This window comes from Micropterus salmoides, unplaced genomic scaffold, assembly GCF_014851395.1.
Source record: "Micropterus salmoides isolate LMB-PRFRI ecotype aquatic unplaced genomic scaffold, ASM1485139v1 Ms_hic_scaffold_17, whole genome shotgun sequence".
Classification (NCBI taxonomy): Eukaryota; Metazoa; Chordata; class Actinopteri; order Centrarchiformes; family Centrarchidae; genus Micropterus; species Micropterus salmoides.
Genome location: NW_024040817.1, coordinates 10,474,954 through 10,498,568, shown reverse-complemented (window position 1 = coordinate 10,498,568; position 23,615 = coordinate 10,474,954). Strand labels below are relative to the sequence as shown.

Sequence of the window (23,615 nt, the reverse complement as noted above, 5' to 3'; positions counted from 1 at the left end):
CAATAAAGAAAAAAATGCAGTTCAGAAAATTTATCAAAGGCGCAGAAGAGAAAACAAGTGTATGGCATGCAGGAAAGATCAAGTCATGAAGGTCAAATTAGAGAAGTGACAAGTAGGCTAAAGCACACATAAACAAGGAAACAAAGGGGTAATAAAACTCAGACAGACAGAATTTAATGTTTGATTGTATCTTAATTTAAACACACTTAGTTCTGAATTATATAAATACATTTACTGACAGCTAACAGAAATAACCCATTGTGTAAATGTAATCAAGTCAAAGTGTAATTTACAACCTTGTTGGGCCAATGACCCTAAAAAGCTATATAACTTTCTGTGTTGCTTTTTCTGCAGTGTGAACATCTGTTCTGTGCGCTGACTTAGCTCAACATGTTAACAACTGTGCGCACATGTAGTTGTAGACTCTAGAAATGTATACAAATGTCCTCAATATGGAATCAAATGAATGGTTCATGACAGAACATATGTGTTAGCAGGAACACTGCACATGCAGACACGCTCCACTGCACTTTATCTTTAGACACTGTCCTCTAGTGTCTAGCATGTATACTGCACAAACCCCTCAGTCATGAGAGTGAGTCTGATCACTGAGGTAAACAGCACTCTAAGCATGTATCTGTAAGGTACTTTCCACCGGATTTTCAAAAGTGATATGCATTACCTGTTAACTCTGGAAGTACAAAAGCAGTCTTCCTTATTTGGAAACAACAACAGGACCAGCTTCAGAAAGAAACTGATGCACTTTTCAAAAAATGTTGCACTTGTCAAATGCACAAAAGTAGCTCAGGGCCACAAAGATATCCTTACACACTGCTGCCACAGTGAAAAATGTGAAACCAATAATGTACCCACAATTCAATATTCTGACAAAAACTGCACCATGTTAAAAGCCTTTATGAATAATTTATCTGAAGCTATTACGAGCAGACCCTATGACGTTTTCTCGACTCTGTGTTGCTCGAAGAATAAGGAAACTACTGCACATTTAAAGACTTACATGAGACATTTTTCTGTACAATTTGACAACACTACCATGACTCATGTTGTATCTCTCACTGCGAAACAGGATGACAGATTATTAGCTGAGAATCTAAAACACTATATATAAACAACCAAACTTATTTTTTGAGTTTTCAGGAAGTGACCACAGACACCACTGTGTTCATACTATCACTATATGAGAGCATTGTCAATAAACATATAATGATACTTCTAACAGCTAATAATCTACACAGCAGATGATCTCATTAGCACCTATGTTAATAAAAAAAAAATAGTCAGCTGAAAAGCTATTTTTCCCTTTGAGGGCACTTGTTTTAGATACCAGGCATAACAGAAACTGGCTACATGAAACGAAGGACGTCACAGAGCTGAAGGGTTATGTAATGCCTGTCTGGTCACTGTTCAGAGCAGAAAAGATGTACACTTGAATCAGTTGAAGAAACTATTCTTTAAGGAGGTTTAACTAAAAAATACGCATGTATAATATTTATAATTTGTTTTTTTCACCATCCTAATTTAGTGTGTTAGTATGCAAACATTTGCTAATTAGCCCAAAACACAAAGTACAGCTGAGGCTGACGGGAATGTATATAGTCTTGCAGGTTTTTGATCATAAGCTCAAGTACTGAACAAACAAATTTTTATCCGAGGATGGCGCTAGAGGAAAAGTTAAGGGATGATCAAAGTCGTTCGGATTCATCCTATGGGGACCACGAATGTATGTATAAAATTTTAAAGCAGCGGACCAACTAACAGGCCAACTTGCCATCCTTATAGCCATGATCCTAGAATGGTTAAAAACATTAAACTCAACAAGATGTTAACCCAGCTATGACTATTACCTGGATTACGACTAAAAAGCAGCTGCTGGGAAAGACTTGCCCAGTAAGGTAAACAAAACTGTGAATTCAGTTTTACTATATATTTTTAACTTTGGCTAGTTTCACTTGATACATTTACAGAGTATTTTCTAGTTGATATCAGTTTTCTGCACCCTGAAATCCCAGTCGTTGTGTAAAAAGAGATTATTGTGTTTATGTTTGTCTAGATGTAAAGCACCTCATGCTCACTTACACATTCATAATGTTTGGCCTATCAGCCCCTGGTGGTTGTTACGCCCAGGATCATTCACTCCCCTCCTCTCTACAATTCTGCTGACGTGTATAGCATATGACCAGTAGTGTGTTTATTTCTTTCACCAACACTATATGGTGTTTTTTAATCACTATCAATCAGACATCAATGGAGCAACTGTCAAGAGTAACAATTAACTGATCAATAAACCAGCATGTTAGAGCGCAAAAAAAAAACTTGATACAGTTTTACTGACATCTTATTTAGTATCAGCCAACAGTATCTGCCCCTCAAAGTGTCTGCAGCTTGATAACAAATGGCCCTGTCTCCATTTGTTGTGAGATAAAGCTGCAGCTCCAGCCTTGTATGTGTCTCACAAGGCTAATGAATCGGGCCAAGGCCATTATGGCAGCAATCCAGCGAGACAACATAGATAGAGTTGCCTTTATCTATTATATTTCATTGTATCCCGGCGTCCTGCCAAATCTAGAGGCACTACAGCAAGTCATGACGAGAACATTTCAATTAAATTTCAAATCTCCAGAAATAAATAAACCAGATATCCCAATGTCTACCTAAACTCTAGCTCATCAACCAACTCTGCGGAAGTACTTGGAGTCATACAATCCTGCTGCTGTGCATTCAGAGACAATAACGCAGCGTCACACAATACTGCTGCAGTACCCCACCCCATCAAATCAATAGCAGAGACAACCAGGGAAGGGGTTTGGAAAGAGGTAGTGTTGCTGTTTGTGGCACGAAGAGACAGTATGAAATGAAGACCCACCACAGGAAGTGCTGAGGCAGCCCTGCCTCAGTGTTCAGACAGTTAACAGAAGTGGAGGAGCTGCAGAACCTGGACAAGACCTCTGGTAGATAAAGAGACAGTCCTAGCAGTTTGAAACCACCCATGGGAAATAAATTAGCTTCGTGAGAGGTGGTAATAATGTTGTTACACAATGTATCTCTTTCAACTGCCTACAAGAGTCTCTCAGGTAGTGTAAAGTATGCATGCAAATTTGCACCAGTAGATCTTGACATTTAATAAAGGAAATTGTTTTTAAAACACCTAACAAACAAAAAAGGCGCCAAGACATCAACTCACGATATGTATGTTACCATATGCAACAAATCTCTAAAACAAAAGCTCTGTGGCGAAAAGCAGTGAGTCAATAGCCGACTTCAAGCCAACTTGAAGTGCACATTTTAGACAACAGCTGATATGACGAGCGGATGACAAACAGAATCAATTATCACAAAGCCGCTCCAAAGCAATATGATCGACTGTTGAGAGGAGTGAAGAGAGGAGAGCATTAACAGCTAGTGTTAGCAGCAGTGTTCCAGCAGAGTTTGCAAATGAGCACTAAACCAGAAAAGAAAAAGAATGGGCAGAACTTAAAAGGGCTGTCTGTCACTGACACCTCACACACACTTATACCTCCATTATCGTTCTATGTGAACATCGTACCTGCGATGCGGATGACAGCCCTCTCTGCTGGGTCCAGCACATCTCCAGAGGCTGACTTGGAGCGCTTGATGCGGTGGTGTTTGGGCAGGTTCCAGGGTAGCGTGTCTCCAGGGGACGGAGAGTAACTTATTGAACTCAGATCACTGGAGCTCTCCTCCGACGCAGCCCTGACCAGAGGCCTCCTCTTGGGCTTGTCCTTCACCTCCTCCATAGTCTGAATGGACATAGTGAGCAGAAAAGGACGAACATGGATTTATAAAACCACTCAAAACAAAAACAGAGTCTTTGTAATTCCTGTAATTTATTCTGTATTGTTATTGTGAAATGGTAACACAACCACCAAATATTTGTGGAAGTACCAGCTCTTAAAATATTCAGGAAATCACCACAGCAGGTTGTTTCCCTGTTTTCAAACAGAGCAGATGAGCAACTGAGATAATTTGACATTCATGACAAATGCCTGACTACATAGCTCTACAAAATAAAAGACATTAGCCCAAACATAAGACCAGCCTGCTTTTGTGACACTAGTTTTTGGATGAAGATGAGAAAAACTTTGAAATAAAAAAGATAGCTAACTCTAATGTATAACATACATATATACACATATATACATATTTAACATCCTTAATAAATTAATGTAACATCAAGCTACAGTAAACCTATTCTAAGGGTATACAAACATGTTAATTACAGGACAATATACATATTTTTAAATAGAGTAAAATTAGACATGAAAACTTTTAATTAGCTGTTATATTTTACTATCTCAGAGATAGGCAATATGCTAATTATCAAATGTATTCGGCCGTTTGGTGATTTTAACAGCTTTCAGTTTTTAAAAAGGCTCTGGTAACTTTTAACACATATTAACATAACTTCATTCAGTTTTTCAGTCAAGTTTTTCACAAAGTCTCCTGTCAAGCTCGTTGAAGGAGTCAGTTTTGGGACTAACTTACCAAATAATTTTCTCTGTCTGTTAGCTAACCTTACTTACTGCTTACCATCTTCCACCATCTGTGACACTTTATTTCTAGTTGGCCGCCTGACAGATAAATCTGTGACGTCCATTTCGTGGTTATGAGTTGGGACTCGGCTCGTTAGTAGGCCTATTTCTTTCTTCATTTATGAGCAGAAAACTGCTTTAGCTTAACTGTCCTCATTTTTTTGTGCTGACTATTAACTCTAGAACACCTGTTATTATAAACGGCCAGGTATGAAACCGCTAGCTTAATATTAAACTACAAACAACCCATAATGCAACGCTCTCTTAAAGCAACAGGCTCACTCCAGGTGTCCTAGGTAAGCACAGGTGTCAGATAACAGTTTCACTGTTTTGCAGATAAAACTCTTCACACGTGTAAAACAACAACTCCAATTATTAGTTTTAAATTATTAGTATTTTTATTTTCAGATATTTTGGAATACCAATACAATTATATCATCATAATGTGACTCCACAAAAAGGTAAGGAATGATGATATTTAATGATTGCCCAATCCTATTTAAACCTAGTGTGCAGTATTTAGGACAAATGCTCAGTGTTTTAACTCAGTGCTCAAACTGCTATCTTAAGATGGAGGAGTATTTTTCATCAAAATCCTAGCGGCCTGGCTCATTGAAAGAGCTGCTGTGAGGAGCAGGGCAGGTGCTCCTGATGTACTGTACGTCACCACACTCCCAGCTTCCTTTTTAGCTGAGTCACCATCCAGCTCAAAGGATGCTCACCATAGGGGCGCTGGCTGCTCCGACACAGCCTCTCTGATTGGATGGGAGTAGACAGGACCAAAGTCCCAGGCGTAATGTCTTCAGTGCATCAGATGCAGTTCACATTCAGGTTATGATGAAGTGCTATTTCTGGCTAGTTACTGTTTGTTGTTAAGACTGCAGTACTGTAACTACTAAATTTGGCAGCTCATCCCAGAGCACATTTACTGCTTGGTGTCAGTATTTCTAAAAGGAAGTGTGACACTGACCATCTGTACATGACAGCTGGTAGCCTACATAATGATACATTATTACTCAACCTGTGTGGAAGTTTTCTTTCAGGTTTTGCCACTTTGAGATCAGCTTATCATGCCACACTACATATAGACAAACTAGGGCCTAATAAATGTTTGCCTCTGAAAGTAGAGCAGTAACACATTATATTTCCTGTGGCATTTCATTGACTCGTCTTAATGGAGACATGGGCATTCGGCCACTGTTTCACTGGTCAACTATAGGCCTACTGCTGTTTTGGATTCAGCTTGGGCTTCTAGGATACAGTCTTTATATACAATAAAATATACTGTATAAATAATTCAGCTAAATGATGACCATGCTGTTTGAAAGGTTAGAGCTACACACAGTAGGGGAGTCATGTTAAAAACTCACAACATCTAAAATAGCCCTTACACACAGCAAAGAATTTAAGATATCAAGATTGCCCCGAAGCACCACTGAAATTTATCCTACATGCATATAAATCCCGTTTTGTATCACATACATAATGCTTTAATGAGCCAGACAGCAAAGTGTGAGCCTTTTTGATCTCTCAGGCTCCTCGGCATCTCTCTGCATTAATCACTGTACTGCAGAGCACTGATCTATTCTCTAATGCCATGCACCTACACTAAGGTGCCAAAATCATCTGCTTAGGGTTTGAGACAATTAATACAATCTCTACTGCTGAAATCCCCTGTGTCCTTCTGTCTCTCTAACCCATTACTATTCAGACTGGCTTTGCTTTCTCGTATGGCCTTCATCCAAGCAAGCTGAAAGCATCTGGGTGATCTGTAGTTACCAGGCAACCTTGAAGAGCATTAGAGAGCATGCTCCTGAAACTCTTAGGACTTGGAAATGGAAGAAAGTTAAGTGGTGTGTGCTGGTATGAATAGACTCTGACAGTGGCTGAATCACACTGACAGCTGACTGAGGCTCCTCTCTTTCTCTTTCTCTCTCTGTCCTCACCCCCCTTGAAACTGTGAAACACTGATGGACTTCTTTAGGACTGGATCTATTGATCATCAGTTGACAGATTAAGCTGTCACGTCTGGATCCTTCCCCCCCCAAAAAAAATTCAAAATCATGCCCGTTCAGGCTTTGAGCTGCACTGCCACACCTGAAATCAGAGCAGGCTTTTTGACCTGAGCCGCAGGGATGAGAGACCTGATAGGTGCACCTGTCGTTTGACAGGTTAGGATGATGCAAATAAAAACACCCCCGCATTCTCTCATAGTGATGATGGGTCGGGTTATTTCTCCATCTGCAGGTTTTGAAATGACACTGAATCGTGTGATTAACACCGTCGGCGATGCGGCAAAACGGGTATTTTAAACAATCTGTAGGATTTGTGGTTACTCACGCTAAAAATATCCAGGATTACTGCTGTTTTCGTCCCAGGTAAACAATCGCAAAAAATCCCTTTACTGCAGTGGTACCGTAGGCGGATTCGTCCCAGATAGATCCGCTCAAACTTAGAGAGCCACCATCCTCAGCCGCAACGGGAGTCGCGCCTGCGTCCTGCAGTATCCTGATTCCTGGCTGTGGGATGTTGAACCTGCCAGACTTGGACTGTTCCGGGGTGCAGGGTGAGCCGAAAGGAAGAATCTGCTCCCACAGCCTGCATGCCTTACAGCTAGTAGCCTACAACAGCAAGTTGTCGCTAAACGGCAGGCGCGCATTAAGATGAAGATGAGAGGAGAGGACTGGTTGCATGATCGGTGCGCATGTGAAAACTGAGCTCAGGTCAGGTTGATTGCAGCATGCAATCAGAGGCTGGGGCTTCTTCACACATTTTATTATTGATAACTTTATAACGTAGTGTGTCCCGGTATGCTGTCTATAATATTGTGTGTAGAGAGAGACACCATCTCAAGCCCTGTCAGACTGGGGATTTACTTTTTCCTTGAACTAAACACCTTCAGGATGATGTTACAAAATAGGATGCCTGCACACTAGGCTACTGCTGAGATCAGCAACTGTCTGGCTGTGATAGATTACCTGGTTACATTGATGCTATAATCCTACACTTACAAAAGGGATCTGACATATTTGACGCCTATGTGTAAACTCTTGATGGTGTAACTTTTAAACCCAAGCTTGAAGCCAACATTTAAAAAAGATCTTGTGGGGTTAAATGGAGCAAAAAATGTTTATATTAACCGGCTTGTTTTGGACACATGCCTTCAATGCAGAGAGAAATCCAAGTTTACATGTGTTGTCTAATAACTAAAGTGAAGACAAAAAAACCCAAAACATGACAAGTGAGCAACTTCATTCCCTGAAAAAGGCCATGAAATATAGTTGAAACTGGATCTTGTGTTGAGTAATTTTTCGTCTTATTAAAATATATTCACTATGATGTCTGAAAACACAACAAACAAACCAACAAGTTCTTCCAGAAAGTCTTGGCTCACCATATTTTTCCTCAATGATTCCTGTATTTGTTGACAACATGCTTATTAACATTCAGAGCTTTATGTGATGTCATGTAGAATTATGTAATAATGACAGTAAATGTGAGAAACTACTGTTAGTGGCAGTCCAACATCACAACTAGTTTGTAGTGTAAGTGTCTGCCAGCTGACCTCTGCCTGCACTTTGATGTCATAAAATGCAAACGAACAGCTATAATTAATCAGAAAAGCTGTTCCATCTAGCCTCCTTTTGTCTTCCAAGTTATTTATTCTACGTCGTGTTTTCATGTTTCTTTTTTGCTCCGAATGGGGCCAAGTTGCACTGAGTCGAATTAAAAACTGTCATGCTGAGCCATTACATAATCACAACACCATGAATGATAGAGTGCTTGTTTGTGTGGCCCTACTATATTATTAGTCTCCCACTTGGAGAATGAATCAATGGGTATGGAGGATATGGGGACTGGGGGAGGTGAAGCGTTGGTTTAATCCCACTCTGAGCCCATTCCAGCATGCCATCAGTTCTGAATACTGGTGTCTGTGCCAGCTTTGTACCCATTGTGCTAAAGGGTCAATCTGATCAACCAAGTGCTTCATGTAGCCAGAGAGCAGTGGAGCGCTCAGGAAGGTGAAGGATGTTCCCGGGCAGTTAAGACCTGTTACTGTGGTAATGAACGTAAACCATTTTATAATCACGTGATTCACTTCAAATTATTGTTGCTGAATAAGAAATCCTGCAAAATGAGATGCTGGTCTCCTGTGAGGAACCCGGGTGTTGGAAAAACAGATTTTAAGAGATGTATAGTCAGGTGAGAGAAACTCACAGCAACTTTGAAACACCTTTTAAATAACAATACTGTCACCACTAAATGAGCAGAGAGAGAGAATACTTAACAAGTACACTCTAGGAGCATGTCAAGAAATGTGTGTTCAGTGGATAAATCTTGAGAAGCACTCAACAAACACTGGTGTTCTTGAACAAGCCCTGTAACCTATAAAGGTTTCAAATACTCTGGCTCCTCTACAAGTGAGTTCCTGAAGTTTGGTCTTTTGCACATGTTTTAACTCTTCACGAGCATGTTGAGTACAGTAAGACACAACAATGAGCTGATATTATTTTCAAGATGTCCATGGAACACATTTAGAAGATATATGTATCTTAAATATTACATAAAATGTATTTAAAATAGTACACTTTAACTGCAATAAAGATATTTAAAGTTGTTCCAATTAAACACAACTAAGTACTCTAGACTATTTTGTGATTCACCTGGGTAAATATTATGAATCCACTGCCGTCCAAGATTGTTATTTTATTTTATTTAAGCCAGGCAATTTAGATAAGAAAAAAATCTTATATACAACCACGGCCTGGTAATAGCAAGCTATAATATTGTAGGATTAACAGGCTACAATATTTGCCAAATTACAGTTCTTTGTGTTTCTAGGCATCCACCCATGATTGCAAAGCTACATCATCACTGTATGTGAAATAAAAATAGTAAAATCAACATGCATTAGTTATTTCTGCACTGACATAAAAACCATCAGAACCCAGTTGACAAACAGCTCAAATCTAAATAATTGTCAGTGACAACAAAGAACATTTCATAGCCCTTTAAACGTTCCAAAGGTCCAAAAATGGACTTATTAAACCAAATGCAGCGGAGAAATTGGTCCTGACACCAGAAAAATGAGACCTTTGATGACACACAGTGGAGAGACATTCCTCACCTTCTGTGATCTCCCTCCAGTCACAGTTTCCATCCTGCCTTTAAGTGGGCGTCTCTTCCTTTTCCTCACTGCCGGACACGGTGGCTCCTGTCCCAGGGCCACAGACTCCTTCACCGCAACTTCCTCTGACTGGACGGAAGCAACTGGCTTCTCTTTGGGCTTTTTCTTCCTCTGAAACGACACTGCCTTTAATTATTTAAAGTTATTATCAACCTTTTCATCATAGCAGATTTGTCTCAGCCACTATATCAGCTTTACACGGCAGCCTCTCTGACGCACAGATTTTTATTAAGGTTTCAGGGGTAAACTTTAGCTACAACATGGGCTTTCCCATTCTGCCAAAAATACCGTTTTGGAACAAAAAACACAAAGTCACTGTAACGTAGAAACCTCCATCCGACATGGAAACAAGTTTAGTTTTTATTTCCAAATTAAGGCTCAGTTTTAAAGTTTGTTTTGAGGAAAGACTGCTCTCCAATTATAGATCTCACCATTGGAAAACTTGATATCTGGCATGCACTGACTGAGCTGGACAAAAGCTTCCTTATTCAGAGGCCACTGATTATGATTAGTGCTGTCAGGTAAACAAATGGGGTTTTGTTTTTCCTGCTGCTGAAATTCCCTGAAGAGGAATATAACTACATCAAATTAGTTTTTTGCACCCAAGCAAAAAATCTTATAGTGCCATTGAATGCAAACTATGAAATGTCTTAATTGACATCATGATACTAGCTTTTACAGAGTGGATCTGCTATATTTAAAGATTATTAATGCCAATGTTCAGTCAGAATAGTCTGAATTATGTGTCAAATTACATAACGTTATTTCTTTATCCATAGCTGATTTTGTTAGTTGCCTCTCAGCAGGCTTTGGAAGAAGTCCTGATCTGTCAATCATTTTAGGGATAAATAAAGTTCTGTCTCATCGTATCATGCCGTAATCAGCGGGTAAGGGTTTTGAGGCATGCAATATTTTGAAAGGAGTGATTGTATAGTCCTTTCTTTGCCATGAATTGAAATCGACAGAACGCATGGATGACATTTCCTTTGTCAAAAAAATGAACAAGCCTTTCTTTCATGCTGTTGTTGTAAATCACATGCAATCATTCATTCACATATCGCACAGCGTGACAGATGAAATCTAAGGCTGTTCGGCTCTGCAATAACCTCTGAACCACCAGCACGCATGAAGGGAATATTTATGGAACACCCTCCCAACGACTCTTGTTGTCTTTTTGTTTAAACACCACTTTCAACTCTTTTAAGACATGGAAGTGCATGCTTATACAGTATTAGGCTAAGATCCACGGTGCATCATAGTTGTATATATTAGTATTTGGGTACTAATTTTAACACAGAAGTCCTTCTCAAAACAGAAATTAACAACTGTGAAAAGGTTTGCAATCTTAAGAAGTGGTGTTGGGTGAGTGTAACCAAGATCAGTCCTATTTCATAGGAAAAAACGGAAATACACTCACAAAACGAGTAGAATTTAGTTAAAATGCTGTTAATAGCAAATAAAAAAGCTATTACCTGGACTTGGGGGATTGTAGTGCCCCTGACAAAGGGCCATTGGCTAATAATTGTTGAAGAAATCTTCTTAATGGAAAAACTGATACATATATTGAGACTACAAGAAGTACAACTGGAAGAAAAATGGGGAACATTGACATACAAGATTCAAAATGGCGACATTGAGACAGAGCTGCATCAACCAAGCATCCATTAACAGGGCTGTGTGAATGAATTTCCCAAACTTCTGTTACAGTTTAATGTTGCATATATTTTATCAATTACGTGGAAAAAAATTTAATAAAACGGGACTAAAAACAGGATGTTTAGATCACAGCACCATGCTGACAATATAGTGCTGAAGATGGTCCATGACTGACAGGTTTGTACCCTTTTAACATTTTGTCACCTTTTTATTCTTTTTGCATCTAAAGAGTCTCTTCTGTTTTTTTTTTATCAGTGTGCAGCCATTTTTTTCCTATCTGTGACAGGTTTCAAAACAGAGACTGACATTATGTTAGCTGCTGTAAGTCACTCTGTTTTTTAGACAGAGACCTCACATGTCTCTTTGTCCATACACTGGTTGCTGCAGGAAAAAGTTAGTTAGACAAGGGGCTTCATGCATGGAGCCATTTCAGAGAGCCTCTCAATCTTATCACACACAATGACTGCACAGTGCTTCTCCACTGTGTACAACACTAGTAATCACTGTGTCAAAACACACTGAGTGAGGCCAGCAAAGCTACAGATCTCTCAGTATAACATGAGCCCTCTTGCAGTAGACTTAGTGATGGAATTGCAGTGTGATAAAGCTGCAGCTGCTGAGAGGTTATATTACAGTACACAGATTATATAGGAATGGTATAAACAACGTCCTCCGCAGTGATACTAGATGGGACAAGAGTACATGGGTGTATTATATTTATATTGTAGGACTTGTATGCTGCTCAAATTGTAGTATATGCATGTTGTTCAAATGGCTTTGAATAAGAACAATGTTCTTTGTTTTGTGCTTCAGCAAATGCCAGTTCCTTTTGTGTTAATAAAGAAACACTGTTGCTCACGCCGGAAACATTAAATGAATCACTTCCCTGTATTACTGAGACTGAACATTAAATGTAAAAACAGGATATGCTGTGGGCAGAATCACTACACAACTCAGCAACATTTCCACGCCATCAGTGTGGCCATCAGTCAGTCCACTCTGGTCCAGACTGAAATATCTCAACAACTATTGGATGGATTGACACAAAACTTGCTGCAGACTTTCATGGTTCCCAGATGATTAATCCTCATCATGACTGGTAATCCCCTGACGTCTCCACAAACATCAGCATGTTAACATTGTCATTATGAACATGTTAGCATGTGGACATAGCATTTAGCTAGGGGGATGCTTGTAAGAGCAAATATGAGATTGATTATTGATGAAAGGCTGCTGACTTGCTTTAAGAACTAATTCCAAGCAGTGTGTTTATTTCAAAGCATCAAACCTAGTTAACAGGAGGTATTCCTGATGGACTATTTAAATGTAGCAAAACAGGTTTATTAAAATATGAAGAATGTAGCATTTTTCCCCAAAGAGGTACCAATCACAGCCAAATCCACTTAATATTGGTCTAATCTGAATCTTTCTTTAAAAACAGAGGCCCCTCCCAAAAGATGTTAACTTCAGGTTAAAAAAATAGTTATTAGTAGTTTAAATTAAATTTTTTATTTTTTTTCTCTTTATAATGTTGTGACTATGTGACATGATTTCAGTTTGTGTCACACACTGGCAAATGACATAGACATACAATCATACCATGTCACTAAATAATAATGGTCCAGTACACAAAAGTAATGAGGAACCTGTCAAGCTTGCTGGTCTTGTGTGCTTCTCTGATCTGCAGGCTGGTTGGATGAAACTGAGCAACAGACAAGTGAAGGAGGACCTCTGAAGTCTGAGGCAGGCATTACAAATAGATGTGCTAATGTGATAATGAAAGCAGACTGCACTTTGAGGACTCCATCATGGTTATATAGGAATGTAAGGCATGACGACGTGTTCACATATTGGGTCCAAATGAGGAAGTAGTTCATTAAAACAGACAGAACAAAGTCTCATATTACATAGATTTCCTTACCTGAGTTGGAGCTTTAGATTTGGAGCGCTTTGCCGTCACTGTATGATAATAAAATAAAAAAACAATCAAATGTTACCTAAGAATGAACAAAATAGTTTGGATTACAAAGAATCAAAAGACAATGTAGGTCAATCATCACCGCACTACTATTATCAAGTAGCAACAGTGATATTGCTTTAAAATGCGTATATTGCAGTAGAGAAGACAGAGAGGTCCTGAGTCATGATTCACTGCAGTGACATGCAGGTTACCATGACTCTGCAGCTTGTAGGCTTCAGCTGAATGCTGACCCATATCATCAAATCATGTCAAAGTTATAAGTATCATTAAGCTCACATTCTGGAGTGTGGTACAACAATAGTGTACTTTTACGTTCTTAGTTAGATGGAAAAGAGTGTCTGCAATGGCTCACAGCAACGTCCTAAAAATAAACTTGTTTTATTGTACTAATAAATATGAAAGACCCATTGTATACCCTCACATGGGTAAAGCACATTTAAACAGTAATCACAACAGCTCCAACCACAAAATGGAGTCAGAGCCAACAAGAGCTGGCAATTTCTGGAAAATGTGAACACTGCAGTCTTGGAAAGGAAACACTAACAATTTACTGTGGACTTGGAGGGAAAAAATGCATTCCCACTGAGTATTCCTCAGAGTAAAACCGAGCCTGACTTCAAGTTAAAACTTCTTGCTGTACGCCTATCACAGGCCTCCACACACCCACAGGGGTGGGGGTTCAGGGGCCCACCTACCTGCCAGGTACCTCTCCAAGGAGGGCGAGGATCTCTGGTTCCAGCTGTAGCAGCAGAAGAAGAAGAGCCAGACCAGGAGGGTGGCCAGCACCAGAACTAGGACCCAGAGGAGCCGGGCCACAGCTGGGTTAGTGACAGCCCAGGCTATCAGGGTATCCATGCTGAAGGGTGGTGAGCACACTGCTTGTCACCAGTGGAGCCTCACTATCTATAGTCAGTCTGAGTCCCAGAGTGTGACTGCAGCAGAGCTCATGTATGGGTTGCAGTGGGTCGGTTTGTGTCCTCTCAGGCCAGCCACAGTGCCTACAGCAGCAGGAGGAAGTAGCAGCCAAAGCAACGGCAACCACAGATGGATACCAGCTGTTACAGAAGGAGCCCTGCTCAGACCTCAGCCCACGTCAGCTCTGAGTGTGTGTGTGTGTAAGCATGTGTGTTAGCTTGTGTATGTGTCTTGTGTTTTACTGGGTCCTGGAAAAGTGTTGTGTGTGTGCATAAGCAAAACAGTTGGAGGAGGGGCTAGGAGTTACAGCGGCTGTCAGCCACTCCCAGGGTGAACAGAAAGAATCCTCACACAGGCTGCAATTCTGAGGGGCGACTCAGAAATGCACCTGGGGCACTTTCCCGTCTTTACCTGCATGCCTGCCAGCAGTATTTTCTTCAGTGACAGAGGTTAAAGGTATTCTTGCGCAGGAGCTGCCTGTCATTTCTTTACATTAACCCATTTCAAAAAACAGACTGCACATTCATGTCACATTCCATATAAAGACTGACAATGTGAGATTAACAGTTAACAAAGAGAGCACACTTAACCTTGACTTAAACTATTCACCTAACAGGTTTAAATTAACCCTGCTCCTTACAGCTGCATGTTACTCTAACAATGCTTTAGTATGCACACAGCACATTTACACAAGGATGTGCTGTAATGGAGTAGGCTTTGAAGTGTCATTCAAAATTCAGGAATAAGGTGTGGCTAAACATTTACTTCACACGCAGAAACAACCAACACTAACTGACATTGTTACAACAAACAAGAGCCTTGAAAATTATCCAAGTGTGTGAGACTGTTGCATGATGTGTGTCTTGTGAGTTCCGGTTTCACAGTGCTTTCCATCCAATTTGATCTGGGTGGCCTCTCACGTCATGGCCGGTTATAGGAGAGCCAAGTTCAGTGTCTACTGTGAAAGTATTCTTACTTTTATTTGCATGTCAATTGTGCACCTGTCTGTCTTTTAATGACAAGTTATAGAAATATTATGTTGTAATAGGAACTACAGTCTGGCAGAGATTGTTAAATGTTACTACTGTCTGCTGACAGCAAAAACAAAAATGAACCAAGTGCGCCATCTAGTGGTGAAGAATTAATAGAGTAAGAAGAAACAAGAGCTCGATAAATGTTTAATGTTAATTTATTACATTTTTAGTTCAATCTTTACCTCCAAACTTTGGGTGAATAATTGAAACATGACCACTTCACCTCAAAATCAAACTAATACAAAGTAATACTAGATTTCAAGTAAGTTATGTTAAAGAGAAAAGGACCCACTTAATATAAATAATATGTGAAAAGAACCTCTTCAAGCCTCGCTGCCTCCTGCTGGATATTTTGTATCGCAGCTGTTAAGTTAAGTTAAGTTAAATGACAATAGTGGGTAACTGATGAATTCATAAATACATTAAAAAGCTTTAATAATATCCACAAGAACCATCCGCATCCTCTTGATACTGATTTCCATTTTAATAGAAGCCGGTGTCTTGAGCAGCCCAGTTTGGTGTCTGAGAAAACAAAAACAAGAATAAAGGCTCAAACTACTTTCCAAAAGGCAAGTTTTTTTTTTTCCTTCCCAAAATTAGATCCTCCAACTGCCATCTTCTCTTTCAAAATGATTGACAGGACAAAAATAAAAGATCTTTTGACAAAATAATGTTAGATTGTACAGAGTACCTCCATATTTACTGGCATGGCAAATGACTCAAATTAAAATCACGATTTCTTTTCCCAAAAGGAAATGTTGTATAATGCCGTTGAACTCAAAAAAGTAAGAGGTTTCATGTTACAAGCATACAGCTTGCTTATCAAGATCTATAAGATAGATCTATAAGAAAATCTGTGGTCACAATCAGCTAAGAGAAGATAATGGGAATTAAATGTAAATATAGTGTTTTCACATAGATCCATCAGAGGGCAGCAGAACTAAGGAAATTAGTCTGCACATGCTGACATGACAGGTGATCAATAAGAATGAGTGAAGTGACATTAGGTTAAACTTTGACATTTTTTTAATCTCTGAATGCAAAAATTTATCTCCAGTGTTAAGTATAAACACTGTTAACCCATAAAATTCATTTAAAATACAACAAGCCATGAACCGGTGATGGGACCGCCATACTATCAATCAAAGTTTACTGGATGTTTGTAAATAAAGTTCTGTCTTTGTCAACTCAACTTTAACAACAAAAAAAAAAGACATAAAAATGATTTATAATATTCATATCCTCTTTCCCGCAACAGTAAATACCACTAAAAGGTGAAAAGTTCACATCCCTATACAATGTTTAGTGCTGAGTCTACCTCATTCCTGTTGCTGTGGGCCACCTTCTTCTCAATGTTCATTGCCAACATCTGGCTACGAAAGGACAGGCTCTTGGTCTTCTCGATCACCTGCTGGTACGGCGACACTGCGTTGTTTCCCATCACCACATGACCCTGACAAACAAAACCACCAAAATTTGTTTTTATGAAGAAGACTTTAAAATAGGGGTGGTGATGGTGCAGTGGATACTCCCCATTGTGACACATCCACCAATGTGTCCCTGAGCAAGACACTTAATCCCTAGTTGCTCCAGAGGCGTGCGACTTCTGACATATATAGCAATTGTAAGTCGCTTTGCATAAAAGCGTCAGCTAAATGAATAAATGTAATGTTAAAGTGCACGGTTAAATCCTATGTAAGCGCAAATACATAAATTGACACAGCTATTAGTAGTCTCAAATTAGTAGTCTGGTACGGGCTGTTTATGCTAGGCTGAGTGACTTGAAGTGCATCTGACTGACTGAAGGTGGATCAGCGAATGCAGAGCCTCACCAGTTTGGAGTCAAGCTTGGCATCAAGCCTGGCATTACGGATGAGGTTGACGATCCACCTCTCCGCCTCCTCGGGCGTCATGTTGAGCTTGTCTGCCAGCATGCTGAGTGGAGAGAGTGAAGGAGGAGGGGGCATTTCAGTTAAGTAAATATCCTTTGGGGAGGAAGTCTTCAAAGTCTCCTTTTTACAGTTTAATATACGATAAAGAACTAGAAAGACATGAAAGAACATATCAAATTTGGGAGCGCTGAGAAGTAATATTACTGCAGAACATCAATCACCTGGGTCCAGAAGTTGGAAAGATCTTTTCATTGTTTCTTCTCATGTTTTAACAAATAAAAAGGCAATGCACACACTGTTGTGTTACTGACAAGAAAGCCTATTTCTAGGACAGTGTACCTGATGCTGATACACTGATGGATCCGACAAAAAGTCTCAAAGATGAAGAGACGGGCATTCTCGATGAAATCCTCGAGGCAAGCGACCAGGAAGAAGTCGTTGACAAGAACCTGAAGAAAGAGAAACCACACTCCTGTAAATACTGTAATAATCACTTTATAAACACAAACAAAGCATTCATGTACAGAAAGTGTTGAGAGAAAAACAAAATCAGGAACAGACCAAATGTTCCTTCAGTTAGCAGTTTCTCTGCCAGCACATTTTCCAATATATGCAGAGCCGTCTTCAAAACATATGCGATGAAATAACACTCTACATCAGTGTGTGGAGCTATAATTTCAATCCATACCCATGTTTTACTGGAATGATAAGTTTACTTTAAGTACACTAGAGTACATAATAGTACCACACGACAACCATGACGTGCTGGAAACGATTTCCTTTGACTGTGGTCTGGCTGTTTTGCCACCCCGTTCTGGCCGAATTTCCAGCTATTGGTTTATCCACCCATACATTAAAATGTCCAGGTTTAAATCTATCCAACCTCACAATGTAATGTTATTTATAAGACAGTTTTGTATTGGATAATGTTTTTTTCCCCAAACTTGCCAATTCCCCCAAAAGATATGGTCACACAAGCTGCATTATATCACACCATTAGAAATTGGAAAATCAAATATTCCTCATTAAAGTGCACATTTATGCATCAATGTGCTTCCAAATCTCTTTAGATAATCTGCTGTCTAGGAGGTTCCTGTGGTGTGAATGCGACAGCTAAATCATGTACTGATGTTGATATTACTGTTCCTCTATTACAAAAGAATGTCATTAAACAAAATCACAAGACGATGTTCTGCCCTTATGAAAAAGAAGCTAATGCCCTTATGAAAAAGAAGCTAAAATGCTAATGCTCCCAGCTATAAACATTAATGTATTCTCAAGGCAGATTTTTTAAGTAATATGTCAATATGTATTGTTACACAACAAGATGTTAACACATTTCTCCATTATTGCAGCCAAGCTCATGCTAAAGAAAACATGGAACCAGCCGTCATCCAACACGAATCATAAAGCAGCCATATCACCAGATGTGAGCCATGAGTGTTCTGTGGGAGATTATGTCAAGTCATCTCTATCTGTGGTTTTAAAGCAACGATCAGAAACATCAAATGGGATTGTGAAAGCAGATGTGGCATTATTATTTCACAAAGAGCTATGAAATAATGATGCTTTGTTATTGTGTAAGAAATCCAATTATTCAACATTTTGCTGTGGTGAACACAAACTAAGGTGCCGTAGTACACCATAAATAATCAATGGGTTTACTGGTTCACTAATTATTTTCATATCTTGTGATTGAGACAGACTGGAAGAAATAGCAAACCACAAAACTAAAAAAAAAAAAATCATGTGATGATGTTTGTACAGTAATTAAGAGAAGTTGTTGATTTCTAGAGGGAAAAAACATGTAAAATTAAATTCCCCTGACCATTAAAAGAGAGCTGAAAACAAGACAACAGAATGACTTAATGAACCATCTTCATTCTTCCGTCATTATGCTCACACTCTGGCTCTGACAGGATAGTTGAGGCCTTTGCAATCACTGCATAATTTATACAAGAGGGGTAAAAGCCAATTGATGAGAGTGCTTAGAGAACACGCAAAGTGGTCCCCCAACACAACTACAAAACTGCAGTCAAGGGTTTCTAAAGAGAAGGCAACCAAGCTCCAAATCTGACAGCTGTTCCGCTTTGAAAATCACAGTGAATAAAAGTTAGAGCCAGCAAATCAGGCCAGACATGGATTTGCTGAGACTGAATAGCTGCGAAGGGACTCAGGAGATCAGAGCACCATAGCTAGGGGAAGCTTCATATTACCCTTCAGTCCCAGGAGACAGCTAACTTTTATGGTGCGATTTAGGCCTGTACACCATGACAAACACACACTGTCAAGCGGGAAAACTGGAGGAGAAACTTTAAGGAAGGGGTCCTTACCGACTCACATTCCCTCAGCTTCTTCTGGGCGCTGTCAAAGTCGAAGTTCACATAGAGACACTCCACAAACTCTGTAATTGGGTCCTTGTATGTGTACGACTCCTGCAGGAGTGAGAGAGAAACCATCAATCATGTGTTGATTAAATTCTTGAGGCAAATTACATAAGAATTATTCTGCTAACATTTATTGATCTTACCTGTTGAATGACTTTCACCAAGTCCTTGAGCACTTGCCTGCGCTTTCGCACATCTTTGTTGGTGATGACTGCCGTTGTAAGGTACCGCAGAATGTGTGGGCACATTGTCTGGATGGCGTTCAGGTACCTGAAAAACACAAAGGCAGCATACAGTGGCACTATCATTAGCTGCCATTACAATGAATTTGGATACAATCAACACATTTTTACACACAGAGAAATCTGTGATTCATGCTGTTAAATACCTTACAGGTTACCATTTTAAACCAAACCTGTGCACTTCTCTAACTGCAATCAAATCAAAAATCCAGGTTAAGAAAATAAACTGACAATAAAACAGTAGGTTGGCCTTCCAACTACTAAGGCCTTAATAAATAGTGCCTCAGCAATGTGTTCTTGAGCAAGAATTTAGAGTAAGCTCTGGATGACAGCGGCATCAAGCCTGTATAAACGCCGTGCATTGTATCTAAAAAAGTGAGTTCTTTGCTGTACTGAATACACAGAAACTCACTGGGGCTGATAGAGGAAGAGCTCTATGATGTTGTCTCTGCCCTTAGGGTGGTTGAAGAACACAAAGAGGGACCAGTGGATGAGCCAGGTCCTCTGCTGGAGCGACTGGAGAGGAGAGCTTACAGACTGAAAGGAAGGACGACACAAATGGCGTTATGATGTTATGAAATGTTGCATCAAGCAAAGAAATACATTCAGGAAAGGCTTTCCTCCCAAACAGCAGAGAAACGCTCACAAAGCAGGTTCACATAGTAAATTTAGAGGCAAATGACCTACAAATAGCAGCAGGTAATTAACAGACCTTCATCTGGGTGCATTTCTACTTATTAGTCAGTAATCGTACTGGTTTTGACATTTCAGAAAATGAGCTTCACTCTCACATTTTTGCAAATTTATACTACTGAACTGAGTTTACCAGAGACTGCAAATGCCAGTCCATGTTGCTATGTGCCATTTATTCTATATTGCTAATCTAATCACTAATAAAAGTAGCTAAAGTTGACTAAACCTGTTCAGTCACAGGCAACATGAAATTTTGTTCCTTAAACTATTATTCATGTACATTGTTATCAATGGTCTCCCTGAGTCGAGTGAGATCCTCCATGGCTGCTTCCCAGTTCTGCATGAGGATCTCAGAGGCCAGTTTCCCCCACAGAGAGCTCAAGGCATTCCTGTCTGTTGCAGGAACCTGAGCAGAAAGCAACAAAGTCAGTGTAACAAACACACTGTGCAGTATTTTGGAAATAATATACATTTTTAAATAGACAAGAACCATTTATTCTATATTCATATTGTGGCTTAGGAATATCTTTTTCTGTTTGTATGTGGTTATTCTTACCAGGACACGGAAGAAGTAGAGGTACTCTGCAGCCCCAGAGTAGTTACCACACTCGTACTGGAATTTGGCGTACCTATACAGAGTGTCCAGGTATTCTTGACGAAACTAAAAAATAAAAAACAAGGGACATAAAAACTTAAATTAAAGCACGTAGAACAATGTTGAAAACTGACCAGCTGGCACGATATAAAGGTTATAATGAATGTGTCTTTATACAGTCTATAGCCCTGGACTGTAGTCACAGTAATCCACTGTTTTTCAAACGTCTAGCGCCTTTGCTCAACCCCCCCCCAAAGAGAAAACTAATTGCGAGAAGCTGCCAGGCTGACAGAATGTGGCTGATTAGGCCATGTGCTGGCATCTTTCATCTTTTTAGGCAAAACAAAACCTGTTTTTCAGACTGACAACACACGATGTGGACAGCGTTTTTATGTACTGCCTAATCACAAAGAAGTGCAATTAATCTGCAGATTATATAAAAAAGGTTAAATAAAAGAAATTAAACCAGAAAGTAGGCCAAAGTATCTGCCAATGGTATTTCTCTGATCAATGAGTGAGTAATGAGCACTTTGGTGGGTATTGTTGGATGTTTTAGTATTCTGAGATTTGGATAACAGTCCTGCTGGCTCACAGTGGCAGCTGGTTGTTATGGAAACAAAAACACATTGCGAAACCCACCTTAAAAGATTAAAATTCAGTGCACTTATTATACAAGAGGACAGTGTGAATACACCATGTAACATTTCAAAACTTACATTGTGTTTCTCTGAAAGATAGTCGAAGAGCATCCTCCCATCTCTGATAAGGAATTAAACAAACAGATTAATAGACATCAGATGAGCCTTTTATAGTCTACAGACACACCTTTACAAGTACTATAATACTGTCAGTACTGTAATATAGAATGAGCAAAGTATTTGAGAGATTTGACAAGTTGATCAGACCTTGTGGACTGCATCTGTCGGGTGGTCTCTGGGTCTTCAAACATCTTGACAATTGGCTCCGTCTCTGACTGGAGCTGCTTTAGTTGGGCCACGACAGTACTCCTCTTCTCCCTCAGAGCTGAAACAGGACATTACAGCAAACCCCAATGACTTAACATGTGTTTAACTGGTTGGAAAATGAACAGCAGCAAATGGTAGAAAATATTTACCTATAATTTCCCAAGTAACCAAACACTTTACAGATTATGGTTCAATTATGTTCCCAACTGTTAAACCATGAACCGCTCAAATGGCTGGTCAGCGTTGGGGCATCACAGACTACACAAGAGGAGGTCTTTCTTCTATTCTTCTCTTTGACTATGGGATTTAAACATGACTGACAATCTGTTACACTTATATTACAATGTATGAAATAAATCATGATTTTTGTTTTGCACAACATCAGTGCCTAGCAAGCATCTTCAACTGTACTGTTAAAAAGCTAGATATTATGAGGGAATTAAATGATATGGATTCAGGACAAACTACTTTCTTACAGTGTGGGATTTCTTTGTCCGCGTACAGGTTTTTGTACACATCCATGGCGAAATCCACCATGTTTGTCTCACTGAGGAGGTCCAGCTTCCCCTGAAGAAGCTCCTTTTCATTGTAGATCTGTTCCAAGTAAACACAAACATTTAGTTTCCCTTTGGGACACATATTTAAATTTACAAACAACTGTACCAAACGCTTGTCCTGATGTTATTTCATCAGGACAAGCGTAACAGTCAGTCTCATTCAGCCGGTTAAAGTCATCGTTAATCCTATGCGCTCGCTTTAGGCTAACACGCTAGGTAACGACAATAAAAAGCTAGCTAGCCAAAGCCCTAAAATAACATCGGTTTTCCGGATTCTCAGTCATTTTCTGCTACTACAACTAACATAACAGCAACACTCCAGTTCTAAAAGACGATATTAAATTGGTAGTTTAGCAAGCGTTTGCTGCTAGCTGGCGGGCTAACGTGACTACTAACGTTAGCCGGCTGAATGAATCGCTGCTAGCTACAACTGTGTTTTCAGGCATAAATACCACCGAGAAGGAGCTACAAGATATTTTGGAGTCATACGACGCAAAAGCTGCTGTACCTCTTTTACGGACAAAAATTCCAAAAGAGGAAAAACCAAATGCCGGTCCAGAAAATGTGCTATCTTGGTTGTCAAGTCGTAGTCCGCCATCTTGGCTGGCTTCAAAAACTTTATTGGCAAACATAGCGCAGACGGAACCTGACCCCGTGAAGCTGGTAAGTGGTAGCTGTTAGAAAGCACACAGTAATTTCACAGTAGCTTTGCCCCTCTCTCTCTCTTTCTATATATATATACATTCACTAACCACAGGTGCCATTTACAGTGGGGAAATGTTCTGAAAAGTAGCTTGCAACAAGAAATGTCAAACAACAAATGAAATAATGCTTTGAGAATGGTTTTGCAAAGTAAATATAGAAGAAACAAATGTGCATCGTCCAAAAAAAGCAAGCTTTAAAAAATAAGCTGCTGATTCATGCATTATATTCCATTAT

The 23,615-nt window shown here is 39.6% G+C and overlaps 2 protein-coding genes across 2 annotated transcripts in view; both read right to left on the bottom strand.

Annotated features, from left to right (window-relative positions):
• Nucleotides 1-14,266, bottom strand: part of eppk1 (epiplakin 1) — a 137,861-nt gene extending 123,595 nt beyond the window's left edge. The window contains exons 1-4 of the mRNA XM_038725446.1: nt 14,092-14,266; nt 13,337-13,374; nt 9,700-9,870; nt 3,566-3,779 (exon numbers count right to left, since the gene is read on the bottom strand). Coding sequence (XP_038581374.1) covers nt 3,566-3,779; nt 9,700-9,870; nt 13,337-13,374; nt 14,092-14,251 — 583 coding nt within the window. The 5' untranslated portion in view covers nt 14,252-14,266. The remainder of the gene's footprint in view (nt 1-3,565; nt 3,780-9,699; nt 9,871-13,336; nt 13,375-14,091) is intronic.
• Nucleotides 14,267-15,480: 1,214 nt separating this feature from the next.
• On the bottom strand, nt 15,481-23,317 carry eif3eb (eukaryotic translation initiation factor 3, subunit E, b). The gene is made up of 13 exons (XM_038725511.1): nt 23,185-23,317; nt 22,596-22,713; nt 22,060-22,177; nt 21,871-21,913; nt 21,116-21,220; nt 20,840-20,965; nt 20,279-20,403; nt 19,768-19,894; nt 19,571-19,672; nt 17,577-17,686; nt 17,178-17,280; nt 16,664-16,798; nt 15,481-15,867 (listed from the first exon to the last, which is right to left on the bottom strand). The coding sequence occupies exons 1-13, from the start codon at nt 23,272-23,274 to the stop codon at nt 15,829-15,831; spliced, it is 1,341 nt and encodes a 446-aa protein (XP_038581439.1). The 5' UTR covers nt 23,275-23,317; the 3' UTR covers nt 15,481-15,828.
• Between the last annotated feature and the right edge of the window lie 298 nt (nt 23,318-23,615).